At 40.3% G+C, this 17,710-nt stretch overlaps 1 protein-coding gene across 2 annotated transcripts in view; it reads left to right on the forward strand.

Annotated features, from left to right (window-relative positions):
- Window positions 1–17,710, forward strand: part of LOC126475046 (lateral signaling target protein 2 homolog) — a 319,569-nt gene that overhangs the window by 295,559 nt on the left and 6,300 nt on the right. For both annotated transcript variants that reach the window (XM_050102594.1, XM_050102593.1), the window contains exons 10-11: window positions 4–149; window positions 5,606–5,748. In XM_050102594.1, coding sequence (XP_049958551.1) covers window positions 4–149; window positions 5,606–5,746 — 287 coding nt within the window. In that variant the 3' untranslated portion in view covers window positions 5,747–5,748. The remainder of the gene's footprint in view (window positions 1–3; window positions 150–5,605; window positions 5,749–17,710) is intronic.

Below are 17,710 nucleotides of genomic sequence, written 5' to 3' on the forward strand. Positions count from 1 at the left end.
CAGGTGTGGAGCACGCTGAAGAAGCGTGGGAGTCAGCAGTGGAAGCGCCGCCGCCGTGGGTTCCTGACATCATGGCTCCCCGTTGTATGGCGTGTGCTGCCGCGTTCACTGTCGTCCGGCGCCGTCACCACTGTCGCAACTGTGGAAAGGTTTGTGAGACTGTACTTTTTAGGGCCATTAGTATATCTGTCCTCCCATATTGTGCTTGTAATTTTTTGCAGAAATAAATTAGAGAGACCTTAAGAAGAATGAATCTGTAGAAAAAGAAACCAACTTCACAATGAATGCAGCGTTTTGAACACTTAAATATATATTTGTAAAAACAAAGATGATGTAACTTACCAAACGAAAGCGCTGGCATGTTGATAGACACACAAACAAACACAAACATACACACAAAATTCAAGCTTTCGCAACCAACGGTTGCTTCATCAGGAAAGAGGGAAGGAGAGGGAAAGACAAAAGGATGTGGGTTTTAAGGGAGAGGGTAAGGAGTCATTCCAGTCCCGGGAGCGGAAAGACTTACCTTAGGGGGAAAAAAGGACAGGTATACACTCGCGCACATACACACACATCCATTCCCTCGTACACAGACACAAGCAGACATTTCTTCTGAGTTTAATACACTGCAGATCTCCCTCATTCTGGCATAATGTCACAAATATACAATACAATTTGATTGTTGCACTCCTTTCATAGGAGGGTTTTTAAATATTGCGTCAAATCGGTCACAAATGGATTAAAGACGTAACAAATTCATGCTAGTGGCACAATGGGAAGCTGTTTCCACATGTCCTCTGCTCCATATTAAAATCAATTCAAATATATATTTGTCTGCTTGTGTCTGTGTACATGCGGATGGATATGTGTGTGTCTGCGCGAGTGTATACCTGTCCTTTTTGCCCCCTAAGGTAAGTCTTTCCGCTCCCGGGATTGGAATGACTCCTTACCCTCTCCCTTAAAACCCACATCCTTTCATCTTTCCCTCTCCTTCCCTCTTTCCTAAAGAAGTAACCATTGGTTGCGAAAGCTTGAATTTTTGTGTGTATGTTTGTTTGTGTGTCTATCAACATGCCAGCACTTTCGTTTGGTAAGTTACATCATCATTGTTTTTAGATATATTTTTCCCACATGGAATGTTTCCCTCTATTATATAAATATATATTTGAATTGATTTTAATATGGAGCAGAGGACATGTGGAAACAGCTTCCCATTGTGCCACTAGCATGAATTTGTTACGTCTTTAATCCATTTGTGACTGATTTGACGCAATATTTAAAAACCCTCCTATGAAAGGAGTGCAACAATCAAATCGTATTGTATATTTGTGACATTATGCCAGAATGAGGGACATCTGCAGTGTATTAAACTCAGAAGAAATACTTCAAAAAGCCAAGATTGTTCATAAAGCATTTATTTTGATAACCAGTTTCGGTAGGACTACGTTACCATCTCTGGATCTGCAATGAACAGAAAGTAGTCAAGAGGATAATAGGTTTAGAAGCCATGTAATAAAAATGTACAGAATGAATTGTCCACACATTTGGAAAATTAATGTACCTTATGCTATAAAAATTAACATAATCTCCTGATTTATGCTATGTTTTGTGTCACATCACATATACGCATGTGAAGATCATTAAATCACTGGATATCAGCATGTCAGATATAAAATAAACAGTGTGTACCAACAGTAGCTGAGTACAGACTGAGGTGCAGAAAAAACACAGCTCCATAAGCCTGCCAGGTGGCACTGCATTCATAGAATTTAGAATTGTTTTGTGTAAAACAAAGGCATGAATATACAATATCGAGTAATTGTTAATATGCTAATTGAAAAAGAGCTTTTAAAAAACCATTACCGTATTTATACAGAAAGCATAATTGAAATCAAAAACCATAGTGATATTAAAACAACAAATGTTTATAAAAAGTTGTAGGGGAGTCTTAAGACTTGGTTTATATAATCAATTTATGACATAATCCAGTAAGTAATCAAGCCAAACATTCTTCATACTCTATAATGTGCATCAATAAAACAGGCTCCAGATTGGCATATTTGTATTTGGAACAACAAACTTGGTAATTTATTCATGAAGTATTCAGATTTGAAGTATTCAGAATCTATACCTAGAAATTGCAATATAAATCTGTGGTGACAAAAGCCATGGAAAAACTCCTAATATCATGGCAGCCGTCCTTATGCCCAGTGCAGTGCAACAGTTCGACATGGCATGGACTCAACATGTCATTGGAAGTACCCTGCAGAATTACTGAGCCGTCCTGCTTCAATATGTGTCCATAATTGCAAAAGTGTTGCCAGTGCGGGATTTTGTGCACAAACTGACTACTTTCAGTATTCCCATAAATGTTCGAGGGGATTCACGTCAGGCAATTTGCATAGGCCAACCATTGACTGGAACTGTCCAGAATGTTCTTCAAATCAATCATGGTGAGAAGTAATGCCCAAAATACAGTATTCTCTGCACACTCTTGACACTGTGGTTTACAAAATGTTGAATTCCCTTATGATTTCTGAAATGAAATGTCCCATGTGTCTAGCTCCAACTAACATTCTGCATTTGAAGTCCGTTAATTCCTGTTGTGCAGCCATAATCACATTGGAACTTTTCACAAAATCACCTGAATGCAAATGTCAGCTCCACCAATGCACTGCCCATTTATACCTCGTGTACGCGATACTGCCGCCATCAGTGTATGTGCATTTCACTGTCGTATTACTTTTGTTATCTCATTGTATACCATTATTATACAGTGGAAAATCCAGGATGGAATGAAACAATATCATGAAAAGGAAAGTTGCTACTCACCATATAGCGGAGATGCTGAGTCGCAGATCGGCCCAACAAAAAGACTGTCACCCCCCCCCCCCCCCCCCACACACACACACACAGTCTTGAGCAACGTGAGTGGCAACTTTCCTTTTCATAATATTGTTAAATAATTATTCATCATCAGTTTTCTGCTATATTAGCAGGTCCTTTGCCTTTCCATTTTCTGCGATCCGTTGCTTCCTTCTTAAGGCTGCTGTATGTTGTACCGTCCATCATGTCATCCAGTATCTGAAATCTCTTCCTTCCCCACTTCCTTTTCCCTTCTACATAACCTTCTAAAACTGTTTTTATCAGTCCATCATTCTTTCTTAATATATGCCTAATCCAATTTCTTTTTCTTCTTTTTATTACATCTAGTAACTGTCTTTTCTCTCCCACTCTTCTCAGTACCTCTTCATTTTTTACACTGTCCATCCAACTTATTCTTCCCATCCTCCGCCATGTTCCCATCTCAGAAGCCTCCAGTCTTTCTCTGTCTTTCTTCCTCAAAGTCCATGTTTCAGCGCCATACAGAACAACATTCCATACAAGACATTTTATGAGTCTTTTCCTGAGTTCTTTGTCCAGACTGCTGCAGAAAATTCTCCTTTTCTTATAAAATGCCTCTTTTTGCCATTGCTATCCTTGTTTTAATTTCTGTGGTCCACTTCCAGTCGGTGTTTATCCTGCTTCCAAGATACTTAAAATTTTGCACCTGTTCTAATATTTCTCCATTCAGCTTAATTTTTATTTCTTTATTTCCTCCTAGTGCCAATACTTTTGTTGTCTTTGTATTAATTTTTATTCCATAATTTTTTTTCTATTAGCTTTAATGGTGTCCACCAAATCCTGTAATTCTTTTCCCCCTGTGGTTAGAAGGACCATGTCATCAGCAAACCTCAAACACTGTACTCTTCTTCCTGCAGTTTCTACTCCTTTGTCATCTAATGAGCATTGGTCAGTCATATTTTCCAAGTAGAGGTTGAAAAGGGTAGGTGATAGACAACATGCTTATCTTACTGCTTTTCCTAGTGTGATCCAGTTTGTACTTTCTCCTCTCACTTTAACTGAGGCTTTTTGATTAAGATATAAGGAGTTTACAGGTCTTCTGGTTTTCCAGTCCACTCTCTTTTCCCCCATTATAGTCACCAGCTTGTCCCAAACCACATAATTACTATGGTATCTTACATGTTACATGACTATCAATAGAGTATGATGTCTAGATACATCATAATGCTCGCTTGATGTGTAGGTTAATTTATGTTGTGGCTAGACATGGGGCATTAAACAATATAATTTACATCATAGATACAGTATAAGTTCACAGTTCATTATCTTTACATGCATATTCGTGATGTAACATGATGCATAGCACATATGGAGAGGTTATGTGAATTTGTAGAGCATAAGAAGTGTATGGACAATTAATTTTGTACTTAATTATACTTCCCTGTAATGCTATTACCCTGTCAACTTGGTTCTATCCACTGCAGGTCTGTGGATGGTAATGTAGACTTAACTGAAACCTGTTATCAAAATATACACTTTACTGGTGATCTTCGCCTTTTGAAGCTTTTCTTCTGAGTATATTAACTCAAATCAGAATGGCTGATTGAGTGCATTATTTCTCCTGTCCTTCCCTTAGCCTTCTGTAGTGATGGTGATGCCCCATTTTCCAGTCTCCGTAGCTGCTGACAAGGCACAGTATTCTGTGCATGATTTGCATCCATCAACTGTTCCAGGTGTCTAAGTACTATATAATAGTTGTGTTTCCCCCAGCCATGGGCTGCTCCAGCACAATTGACAGTCTTCCCTAGCTTCCCATATACCACTTACATTTTATTACACTGTCAGATGTCTTTGCTAAACCTTTTATAATAGCTAGGACCACCCTCTAACTTTCATGAAAGATATGATAAAAATGCCCTGGTATATAGTCAAGGCTTTTAAAAAAATTCTTTTATGAAACAAGTTTGACATAGTTCTTTGTAGAATAATATGGGGTTTGGGAGAATTGGCTACATATTGTGCACTATCTGCAATATGAAGATCAGCTGAAAAAGTGCATACTTAGTTCCCATTCTGGCAGCCTTATAAGTTGTGTTTGTGTGTGAATGTTGGTACTCATTCATTAAATTCCAGGTGGATTTCCAATCCTCATTTTACTTGTAGTCTGTGTATCTGTTGATCTGGTTTTCATCAGCTTATTTGCAATTGCGTCTTTTATGACACCGTCCTAAAGCCTGATAATAAGAGCCATAATTGATGAAGTGGGAGTGGCGTTAGAGACCATGCATTGAGCTTTCATTTGATTAATTGTTCAGCCATTGCATGACATAGCATGTTGACATGGAATGCAGTAATTCCTTGGCTTCTGTAAGTCTAAGTTGTCTTTAACATTGTAGAACAAGATGCTTGTTGTGGCTAGTGGGCTTGCTGCACATTTAGTGCTATACTTCTACACAATTTTCTAAGTTTTCATGGTATACTACTATAAAACAGTGCTATTTGTAGTTGTATGAGAAAATAAACTGGGATATGTTATGTGTTTTGTAATGTGTCTGTAGCAGTGCAAATGTTGTAGCAGTGAAAATGTTGAGACACAGTTGAAAAAGCAGTTCAGACATTTATTCTTATTTTTTTGTTAATGCATTAGAATTTGTTTTGCTTCATCCAAAATAATCCAATGTTTCATAGTCTGTTTACAGAAATTTATCTTTGACATAATAATACTTGAAACATCATGAAATTTTATTCTGAATGTCCATAGGTTTTCTGTGCCCGATGCAGCTCCAATTCAGTCCCACTGCCGAGGTATGGGCACGTCAAGCCTGTCAGAGTCTGCAACCGCTGCTTCGTGTATCAGGTGACGCCATTCACATTGGAGGAGTCAACTCCTACACGATCCTAGGAGTAAGTGCTCGAAACAGCCAGTGTGCTGTTCATAATAACCACTGTGATAATGAACATAAAGATGTCTTTGTTTTGTGATACTGAAAATTGAAGGAAATAAGGGTATAAACTTAAATCTAGAAGACTAGATACATTATGATGTGATGTAAACTTGGAAAACAAATACTAACATTTGAATTGTTCCATTCACATGTTGGGGAGATTCTTACAGATTTGTTTTTATATTCTAGTGGGTTATGCAAAAATATGCACGCCTGCCTTAGTACAGAATGATCAGTAGAGGTTGAAAATACCACTTCAGTTGTAAGGTTATTTTTATTTTACAGTGCTTAAACCACAGCTGTTTTCAGCCTCTATGCCCATCATCAGATGTGATAGTGAAAAGAAACATGGGACTGAAGCTAATAATAATTTTTACATGTATTAGTACGTATGAGAAAACAAGAAAGAAGTACCATGTAACATATTGGAAAACAGCAGCCGCACTAGGTGTGGTAAAACCTAAGTCAATGCCGTAGTGACACCAGACAATACTGTGGACGAGTGCCTGGATAAAGAAATAAGCAATGAACATCAGGACATGTATTTTGTGCTGTGACCCCAAGTGCCATGAAAAGACACAGTGTACCACCAGCAAGTGCAGAGCATGGAGAAGTGTACACGAAGGAGGAAGAATTGGAGTTAGTGATTTACATGCGAAATGGGAAAAATTTACAGGAAAGTTGCATGATAAGCATTAAGAGTGGTAAATAAACTTATTGAACACAGGCAGTACAGAACTGTAGTAAAACTCCTGACTGCAAGCTCCTGAATTAAAGCTTATGTATAAACCTTAATTTTTTTTCCCTTTCCATGAGTGGCATGCAAATTTTTGATTTATATGGGACACACAGATGATGTGGAATAATGTGCCACAGTCATGAGGTGAAAGCACATACACATGTGTCACTGCTATTGAAAAACATCTCACTACTAAACAAAATGAATGGTAGCTAAACCTTAAAATCCTTACTGCCAAAACCTTCTTTACCAATTAATAGTTAGCAGCAACAACACCAAAGGAACATGTTAAAAGTAAGAGCAATTCAGAAACTGCTAACAAAAAGCTGGCAACTCGAAAAGGCTTATATGAGGTAAGATGCGAGAAAAAGTTTACGTCTTGAATGACAGGCAAATTTTAATTTATTGAGTACAAAGATAATGATGCACGATAACATGCCATAGTCACAGGATAAAAAATTAAAAATATGCAAACTTTTATTAAAAGAGGGCATTTTTCAGCTATGTGAAATACAAACTGGTCCTTGAAGTCCACACAGTAGGAAATAGGCATATGCCAAATAGTAGCTAAGCCTAATTAAGGGCCATGAAAAATTGTGAAAACACTGTCCCAGTGAAGAAGTATATATGTGTCATGAACAATAATCAGAAGCCAGAAGATGTGCCACATAGAGAAGCATTGTCACTGAGAATACTGTTTTTTTCTAAATGGGAACTACTGTGTTAGTTGGTGACTGTGATTAAGTGATAGACTACAGATCCCTTGGTATGGACTTCAGTCCATAGCTGATCCTAATTCTTTTTGTTATTTATTACTACTTTAACCTATGGCATTTCTTTTGGGGTGAAGGCAACATCAACTTTTGTATAAAAATCAAGGGCAGGTATGTAGCAGTTGTTCGAAAGAAACAAAAGGTCTTTTCATGCTTGGAAATGATTATTTAACAGTCACTGCAAACTTAATGCTGGTAAAAATATTTTATTCTCATGCATTCATATGATAGCAGTAGATTTGAGACAGTTTTATTATTCTCTGTGTTCCTAATTCTCTCTCTCTCTCTCTCTCTCTCTCTCTCACACACACACACACACACACACACACACACACACACACACACACACATTTCGGAAGCTTATCATATACATATGTATCAAAAAATCTGATGGAAACAGAAGCAGACAGCTGAACCTACCTACTTGACTTATTTCCCTGTGCATGCTGTGAAACTGGAGCAAGTTGGAGATTCTAACTGAAATAGTGTTGAACCTCTGCCTCTGGAAAATCTGCTATATGATTAGCATCAAAATAAATTATGGACTATGTCGAAACCATAAAAGAAGAGAAATGAAGCAGTTAATATGTGGTGTTACAGAAGCATGTTAAAAATTAAATGGACTTAAAAGATAAAAAACAAGGATATTCTTGACAGAGTTCATGAGAAACTGAATGATAAGACATGAATTAATAAGATATCAGTGAAAAACTTCCATTCTGCTGGAGGAGCCAAAGAGGACAGACACTGTAAGGGCAGAGAGACATTGAAATATATACAACTAATCATTGAAAACGTGTGGCGCAGGTGTTGCTGTTAGATGGTGAGATTGGCACAGGAGATGAAAGTGTGTGGCTGCATCAAACCAGTCTGATGATTGATGACCCAAAAGGAAAAGGGGATGTGGGAAACCAGAATAAGGTGTAAGACTGCACACTCAGAGTAAAATTCAGCATGTGACAACTGTCTCATTTCCTTTCAGCAGTTCTCATCATTGTCAATTGTAGGTTATGCTTGTGTGTAGGTATCGCCCACAGTTAGTTTCAAACATGTAATATTGTTCTGTATGCAATGTTAGTCCTGGTTGTGTTGTTATTGGCTACAATTTATACTCACACATTGGGGAGTGATACTGAATGCATTACTATTTTACTGATTCATGCTTGGACTTGAGACATTGATGTGTGGCCTTGTAATTTTGAAGAGGCCAAGCACTGTTCAGCTGAAATCTGTTGTCTTATTGGAATGTTTATAGTTTTTCTCTTTCTTTCCATTGAGGCCACTCCTTTGTACGTGTATGTTACAGGACTTTGAGCTGACAGTTATAGATAACAACTTTGGATTTTTGTGTAACAGTGTTGCATACATTTGCAATAAAGGAGCACTTACGAAGTTTTTGCCATTAGAAATGTTCATAAGTTTTCAGATTGCAAGTAGTGTAGTTTGTGATGTAGATAACACATTGTAATTAGCCTGGGTTTAAGTCTGTTCCATTTGCAGAATTCTGGAAATTTTCACCTATCCTGTGGCTAACCTTTCCTCCAGGACTGCTAGTCCCACAAGGGATGCAGGAGAATGTACATGAAATGTGGAAAATGGGAACAAGTGCTGGTTGAAGTAAAGTTATCAGTGAGGCTTGTGAGTTGTGGCTTGGGTACCTCAGTTGACAGAACATTTGTGTATGAAAGGCAAAAGTTTCAAGTTTGAGTCCCATTCTGGTACACAGTTTAACCAGCCAGGAAGTTTCATACTGTTCTTTTGGCATTGTTTCAAATCCAAGTGTGTATGACCTTACTTTTGAGGCTGTATTATATTTTCTTGTCAGCATCACCCTATTCAACTTCATGAAAAAATGCACTGGATGTCAATTTATGTTTTACATCATATACATAATACAAAATTTTAGAACCGTTCTTAATCAGGAATTTTACAGTGGTAAAGAAATTATCAAAGTACTGCAACATACCTGAAAATTTAAAGAGTAAGAATACAGATAAACCCAATTGTTCAATTTCGTTTGCTGTTGAGTTGCAGAACAGGTAAAAGAACAGAGGTAAAAGAACAGATCCACGTAGACCAATATCTTTAACATGGAACAGGGAAGGAAATGAAGAGTAACTGTACACGGTACTCTTCACCATGCACCGTATGGTCGCTTGTGGAACATGTATGCAGATGCACATGATGTCGGAGGATTGTGCTTTTATCAAGTGTGGTTACTTATTTTTGCCAAAGAACCCAGTGTCAGAAGACTTTGTTCTCACTACAGGTTCTATTTACAGTTTCGGACCCGGACACACACACACACACACACACACACACACACACACACACACACTCACTCTCTCTCTCTCTCTCTCTCTCTCTCTCTCTCTCTCTCTCTCTCTCTCTCTCTCGTGACTACCTCATGTATAACGTCACAGGAGAAATCTTTGAGCGTTGAATGTGTTTAGCTCAAGAAATGATGCTGGCATTTACCAGTCATCTGATAAAAAATTTCATTGTTTGTCTGAGTGGCTGACAACAGAGAGGAACTGAAAGGAACCAAAAGTTGTGTTAGTTAGCTCATGCCATTTCCATCGTCAATGTCGTCCTTACTGGGGACAAATTATTGCTTGCGTTTCACAGGGTTCAAATAATCTACAACCACTTATGTTTGTGCAGTATGTAAATTACATTCCATGTTGTACTAATTAAGCAGAGCTAGTGCTCTTTAGAAATGATGCAAGCATTGTAAATCAAGCAGATCACAACTGCAACCACAAAGGAAATATTCAAAAATGTTATTGATTGGTTGTTGGTCTGTCACTTAGGGAAAAAAAAGTTCTTTCAGTTCTGTACAAGGCAAGATGTGTTATCATCAATAATAAAATCTCATGAAGGAAAGAAAATGTTGAACCAAATAACATGGAGGAGAGGAACTATTGATCAGAAGCTGAATACAAAATCACCTGTGAAAGATCTTCCCAAAGACACAATTTCAGTGTTGACCCCATTTGTGATCACTGATATTGCTGATGAAAGCATTAAAAAATTGATGTACTTGTGTGCTACCATTCATTGATGCCACAAGGAACAGTTTCCTGGGGCAATCCTGCATGTAGATAGTGTTCGTCACATAGAAATATTCTGTAAATATGTCACCTGGTGTCTATCCTCAAACTTCATGTAGGCAACTGTTAAAGAAATACTGTAAGCAGTTATTTGTACTGCTAGTAGCAATGCTCACTGTGAGAGCCACTGTTCGTATGACAGGTGAGTAACCATTACCCAATAACATTTATTGTTGTACACTGAGGTGGGAAAAGTAATGGAATGCTTCCTAATAACATGTGAGACCTCCTTTTGCCCAGCATAGTGCAACAATTCGATGTGGAATGGAGTCAACAAGTCACTGGAAATCCCAGAAATACTGAGCAATGCTGCCTCTGTAGCGATGTATAATATGGAGGTGTTGCTGGGAGGATTTTGTGCACAAACTGATCTCTTGGTTATGTCCTATAAATGTTCAATGGGATTCATATCAGGTGATCCAAGTGGCAAAATCATTGGCTCGATTTGTCCAGAATGTTCTTCTAAGCAATTGTGAACAATTGTGACCCGGTGACAAGGTGCTTTGCCATCCATAAAAATTCCATCATTGTTTGGCTGCAAATGGTCTCCAAGTAGCTGAACATAACCATTTCCAGTCAATGATAGGTTCAGTTGGACCAGAGGACCCAGTCCATCCCATGTAAACACAGCCCATGCTATTATGGAGCCACCATCACGGAGCCACCATCACCAGCTTGCTCAGCACCTTGTTGACACCTTGGGCCCATAGGTTTGTGGGGTCTGCACCAAACACAAAACCTACCATCAGCTCTTACCAACTGAAATCGGGACTTACCTGGCGTGGCCATGGTTTTCTAGTCACTTAGAGTCCATTCGATGTGGTCAGGAGGCCAGGAGATGTGCTGCTGGCAATGTTGCGCTGTTAGCAAAGGCATATACATTGGATATATGCTGCTGTAGCCCATTAATGCCACATTTTGCTGCACTGTTGTAACAGATAAGTTCACCGTAAATCCTACTTCAATTCCTGCAGTTACTTCACCCAATATTGCTTGTCTGTTTGCATTGACAACTCTATGCAGATGCTGCTCTCAGTACTACTTGAAGGCTGTGGGGCTACTGCATTGCCTGAGGTGATAGGAAACACCTGAAATTTGGTATTCTTGGCTTACTCTTTACACGGTGGATCTCAGTTTATTGAATTCCACAACAATTCCCAAAATAGAATGTTCCAACTACCATTCCACTTTCAAAATCTGCTAATTCCTGCCACGCAGTCATAATCATACTCATAGCCTTTTCACATGACTCATCTGTGTACTAATGACAGCTTCGCAAATGCAGTTTTCTTTTATACCCTGTGTACATGGTAGCATCGTCATCTGTTTGTGTACATACCGCTGTCCAACGACTCGTCACCTTGGTGTATTCCTTTAGTAAGAAATCAGAAGTGAATAAATATTACTGCATACTAAAACTGGAAAAGAAAAAGCATGTTCGTAAGTGGCTGGTAATTGTCTTGTATTTATTTTTAGGTGTTTCAACACCATAAAAAATAGGATATTAATAATAACAAACTGTAAATACATTCTGTAGTTGTGTTGTGATAGCAACTTCTCTCTTTTTATTTATCTTTGATAGTTCTAAGTCACAGAAAGTTTTCTTAGTAAAATGTTTACAGAATATGATACATTACTTACTGAGGTGGGGAGGGGAGGGGTTGTTGTTACATTGTAAGTAATGTGTTTATAATTTCAACAATATCATCAAATATCACGGATATGTGTGAAGACAGTATTGTGTGTTGTAATGTGCTGTACCCATGTGCCAAAAACCTTAACTTTGTTGCAAATGTGTTCTGATATCCCACAGGCCTTTATAGATACCCGTGCATCTTTTTGACAGACATAAAGAATCCACCTGTACATTTTGATTCATCGCTTGTAGCTTATTGTGCGAAAAGTGCAAATTTTGTTTCTCTCAAGTGGTGCTCTTTTTCATTGGCACACAGCCCCCTCCCCCACCCCTCCCCCTTTTGTCCCCTCACCTCTACTTTTTCCCGCCTTGTCCGTTCCCCTCCCCATTTGTCCCGTTCCCTCCACTTTTGCCCTTCACCTCCCCTCCCCTCGCCACCCCTTTTGCCCTCGCCTCCCCTTTTGCCCTCGCCTCCCCTTTTGCCCTCGCCTCCCCTTTTGCCCTCGCCTCCCCTTTTGCCCTCGCCTCCCCTTTTGCCCTCGCCTCCCCTTTTGCCCTGCCCTCCCCTTCCCCTTCCCCTCCCCTTTTGCCCTTCCCTTCCCCTCCCCTCCCCTCCCCTTTTGCCCTTGTGTACCCTCCCCTACCATAGTGTGCCCTCCCCTCCCCCTTTCCCTTCCATCGTGTGCCCTCCCCTCCCCCTTCCATCGTGTGCCCTCCCGTGCTCTCCCCTCCCCTCATGTGCCATCCCCCCATTTGTGTGCCACCTCCTCTTCCCCCTTGTGTGCTCTCCCCCCTTTTGTCACCCCCTCAACTTTGTCCCCTCTCTTCCACCGTCTCCCTCCCTTCCCTTCCTTTTGTCTCCTCCCCCCTCCACTTTTGTCCCATCCTCATTTATTCCCTCTCTTCCCCCGTCATAGCCTCCCTTTTTGTCCCCTCCTGTCCCCATTCCTTTAGAACAGAGCTCCCAGAAAGAATGGATATTTGTGGTGGATGGTTCATCCAGCTTTGGTATGTACTGCATGTAATGTTAGAGAAACAGATTGAGTGGCCTGCGAGTGTCCATTCTATGGCAGTGTAGCATTGTCAAAAGCTATGTCCGCAGACATTAGTAGTAGAGGATTGATTCTGTCTGGGTTGGTTGGTCAGTTGCAGCATGCTGCAACACATGTATCTGTAGGCAGCAGATGAGTTGGCCTGCTGCATTGTCTGTCTGGAGCAATAAAGCCACTTAAATCTGCCAGATTACAATATAAACGTGACTCAAATTGGTGGCCCTGTTACATCGACATGCTCACAGGATGGCCAGACCATGCAATCCATGAGTTTAGAAATGTTTGTGCAATAGTTTCTGCGGAGCTGTCTGCGATGGGTACAGTTTCTACCCATCTGGTGGATCTATCAGTTGCGGTGAATACATATTTGAAACCTTGCATAGAGCTGAGTTGCCCTATGAGGTCGATGTGGGCATGAGAAAAATGCGTATGTAAATTTTTTGAATGTACCTTTGTGTTGTGGACCTGTTGTCCGTAGCTCATTGACAAGGCAAACAAATTTTAACCCATAACCGACCATCACACTGCACACCTGGCCTCATGAGTCTGTCTGTCACTATTTCTGTTGCGGCGTTATCTCGTGAAAGTGCGAATCCATGGATTGCTTAAGCACACAATGAAACAAACACTGGTGGATGGTTTTGGGATATGTCACTCCACCTTCTGCAGATAGGGTCCTGTGTTTGTTGAGTTGATGAGCACCTGTAGCTGTGCGTTGGTTTCTTGTGTTGTAGCCAGTTGTGTTAAGTTGATGTTCATGGAAACTACCTTTATTCAGGAGAAGTAATCAGCCACAACGTTATCAACACTGTGCAAGTGATGAATGTCAGTAGGTAGTTGACTGACTAATTCTGTGTTGGAACTGCAGCACTGAGAAAGTCCCAGGTGGGGGAGAGCATACTGAAAACCAAAGAAACTGGTTTGTGATTGGTAAAAACTATGAAATTGTGTACCTCTACATCCAGTCTAAAATGCTTAATGGCTTTGTAGACCACCAAAAGTTCCCTGTCAAAGCCACTCCATTTTGTCTGTGCTTCTGTAAATTTATGGTTAAAGATACCAAGTGTCTGCCACATACCATTCACTTGCTGTTATAGAGCTGCTCCAGTCACATTCTGGCTGGCTTTAACAACATTATCTAGTGGTGCTGAAGGGGTAGAGAGTGCTAGGAGCACTGAGCCTCTGATGCTTGCGGCGGTGTTGTAGAATGCAGATAACATTGCTGAGCTCCATTTTGCTGAGCATTGTCCTTGTAAAGTTGGGCCAGTGAATGTGGTGGTGAGTGGTGCTTGTACGCTATGTGATCAAAAGTATCTGGACATCGGGCTGAAAATAACTTACAAGTGTTGGGCCCACCCTTAGCCTTGGTGACAGCTTCCACTCTCACAGGCATACGTTCAATCAGGTGCTGGAAGGTTTCTCGGAGAATGGCAGCCCATTCCTCATGGAATGCTGCACTGAGGAGAGGTATCGATGTAAGTTGGTGAGGCCTGGCACGAAGTCGGCATTCCAAAACATTCCAAAGGTGTCCTGTAGGATTCAGGTCAGGACTGTGTGCAGGCCAGTCCATTACAGGGAAGTTAATGTCGTGTAATCACTCTGTCACAGGCCGTGCATTATGAACAGGTTCTCGATCGTGTTGAAAGACGGAGTTGCTCTTCAGTAGTGGGAAGCAAGAAGGTGCTTAAAACATTAATGTAGGCCTGTGCTGTGATAGTGCCTCCCAAACAACAAGGGATGCAAGCCCACAACATGAAAAACATGACCACACCATAACACCATCACCCCATAATTTTACTGGTGGCACTACACATGCTGGCAGATGGTGTTCACTGGGCATTTGTCACAGCCACACCATGCCATCGGGTTGCCACATTGTGTACTGTGATTCATTACTCCACATAGTGTTTTTCCACTGATCAATCGTCCAATGTGTATGCTCCTTACACCAAGTGAGGCGGTGTTTGGCATTTTACCGGCACGATGTATGGTTTATGAGCAGTCGGTTGACCATGAAATCCAAGTTTCCTCACCTTCCGCTTAACTGCCATAGTACTTGCAGTGGATCCTGATGCAGTTTGGAATTCCTGTGTGATGGTCTGTATAGATGTCTGCCTATTACACATTACGACCCTCGTCATATGTCGGCGGTCTCTGTCAGTCAACAGATGAGGTCGGCCAGTATGCTTTTGTGCTCTGTGTGTCACTTCATGCCTTCTCTTCACTATCACATCAGAAACAGTGGACCTAGGGATATTCAAGAGTGTGGAAATCTTGCTTACAGACGTCTGACACAAGTGACATCCAATCACATGACCATGTTCAAAGTCCGTGAGTTCCGCGGAGTGCCCCACTCTGCTCTCTCACGATATGTAATGACTACTGAGGTCGCTGATATGGAGTACCTGGCAGTAGGTGGCAGCACAATGCACCTAATATGAAAAATGTATGTTTTTGGGGGTGTCCGGATACTTTTGATCACATGGTGTATGGTTGTGCTCTGGGACACGTGGTGCATGTAGAAGTTATCCATACCCAGAAAATGGCGGAAGTGCTGAAAGTTCCCTGGGAGGGGCACTGACTGAATCAAGTCAACCTTAGTTTGTAAAGTGCCCCAAAAATTCCACCTCCTGTTGTCAAAGCATGCACTTGTATCTGTTAATATGTAATGAGAAAATCTGTAAAAAAAATAATTTGCAGGTTTTTGCCATGTTCAGTGGCAGAGTTGGGGAAAACTAACACACAATGCAGATACACAAAGCAGGACTTTGTCGAATTGCTGCCATGTTTGAGCCGCATTCCTTAGGCCAAACAGCATTCTGGTGTATTCAGAGAAACTGAAGGGCATGGTTACTGTTGCCTTTTGTGTATTGAATATGGTGATTCCCATTTTGAAAAACAATCGTGCTGAACAGCTAAATGCCTGTTAATGTGACTGTGCAATCCTGGAGATGCAGAATGGGGCAGCAGCCAGTATAGTTAATGTGCTTCAGGTGTGAGAGTCCCCACAAGCAAATGGAGGGGAGATGTCCATGGACTATCTCAATGTCGAATAGTCCCTGCAGCCAATAGTTCTAGAAATTTTTTCTTCCCTGTGGCATATTTTGCAGGTGCTGACCGGTAGGCTTTGGAAGCAACCATTGGTCCGGTAGTAGTAGTAGTAGTAGTAGTAGTAGTAGTAGTAGTGATGATGAGAGGCGGAGTGTTATGCTGTATTCCCAGCAATGACCAGATTGCTGTCTTGCATCGTCCAGGATCTCGGCAGAACTGATGTCATTCTGTAGCATACAGAATCCAAGGAAGATGAAAATAATGATGAGAAACAGAAATAAGATTAACAACAAACTTTAACATTAAAATTGGCGACCACAAAGTAAATGAAGTTAAGAAATTCTGCTACCTTGAAAACAAAATAACACAAAAGCAAAACAACACAACAAATGAAGCAAGGAAGGCATAAAAAACAGACTGGCAGAGGCGAAGAGGGAATTCCTTGCCAAAAGAGGACTTCTATTATCAAACATAGCCCTTAATTTAAGGAATAAGTTTCTGAGAATGTAGGTTTGTAGCACAGCATTATACGGAAGTTAATCTTGGACTTTAGAATAACTAGAAAAAAAAAAGACGCAAAGTGTTTGAGATGTAGTGCTATAAAAGGATGTTAAAAATTAGGTGCACTGATAAGCAGTGCATTGGTTCTCCGCAGGATCGGTGAAGGAAGGAACATGTGGGAAACATTAACAATGATATGGGAGAGGATGTTAGGACATAAATTAAGACATCAGTGAATAACTTCCATGGTACTAAAGGGAGAATACAGGATAAAAACTGTAGGGAAAGACAGAAATTGGGACACATCCAACAAATAATAGAAGAGATAGGGTGCAAGTGCTACTTGGAGATGAAGAGGTTGGCACAATCAAGAATTTATGGTGCGCCAAATCAAATAAGCCAGAAGACTGGTGACAAAAAAAAAAAAAACCATCAGCATCTGTGAACAGTCTTGTGGAACTTCGTCATAATTATATCATTTTCTCGGGATATACTCAAAGCTACATTTACACCTGAAAAATTCCTCTCCATTAAGAATAACATTCTGTGTTCTGTTTGCTACAAACCTTCAGTCCCCATCTTTTGTTCAATACATGGCAATGGGGAGCTGTGTCGTAAGCACCCCTGAAATCACGAAACATGGCATACGTTTTTCTTAGTCTTGTGAAGGAGTAAAACAAAGTGTGCTTTGTGAGATAATTGTTTGCTGCATCTATGTTTATTTCTACAGAAGAGATTTTTGCTGTACAGAAAGGTTATAATATCTGAGATTGAAATGTTTTCCTAAATTCTGCAGCAGATTGTCAATGATGTGCACCATCAGTACATACATCTGTTTGACAAGCATTCATGAAAATGTGAATAATCTGCACTATTTTGTAATCATTCATTTCTCCAGCAACCTATAGTGATGCTACAAGAGGAGCAAGCTCTTTCATGTAGTCTTCTGTAGAATTTTATACATTTACCAATAGGTCCAGTTCCCTTACCATTGTCGAACGAGCGATTTCCAATTTTTATCCTGCCATTACATATCTTGCTATGTCTTTTACCATG

The sequence above is a fragment of the Schistocerca serialis genome, chromosome 4 (genome assembly GCF_023864345.2).
Source record: "Schistocerca serialis cubense isolate TAMUIC-IGC-003099 chromosome 4, iqSchSeri2.2, whole genome shotgun sequence".
Taxonomy (NCBI): Eukaryota; Metazoa; Arthropoda; class Insecta; order Orthoptera; family Acrididae; genus Schistocerca; species Schistocerca serialis.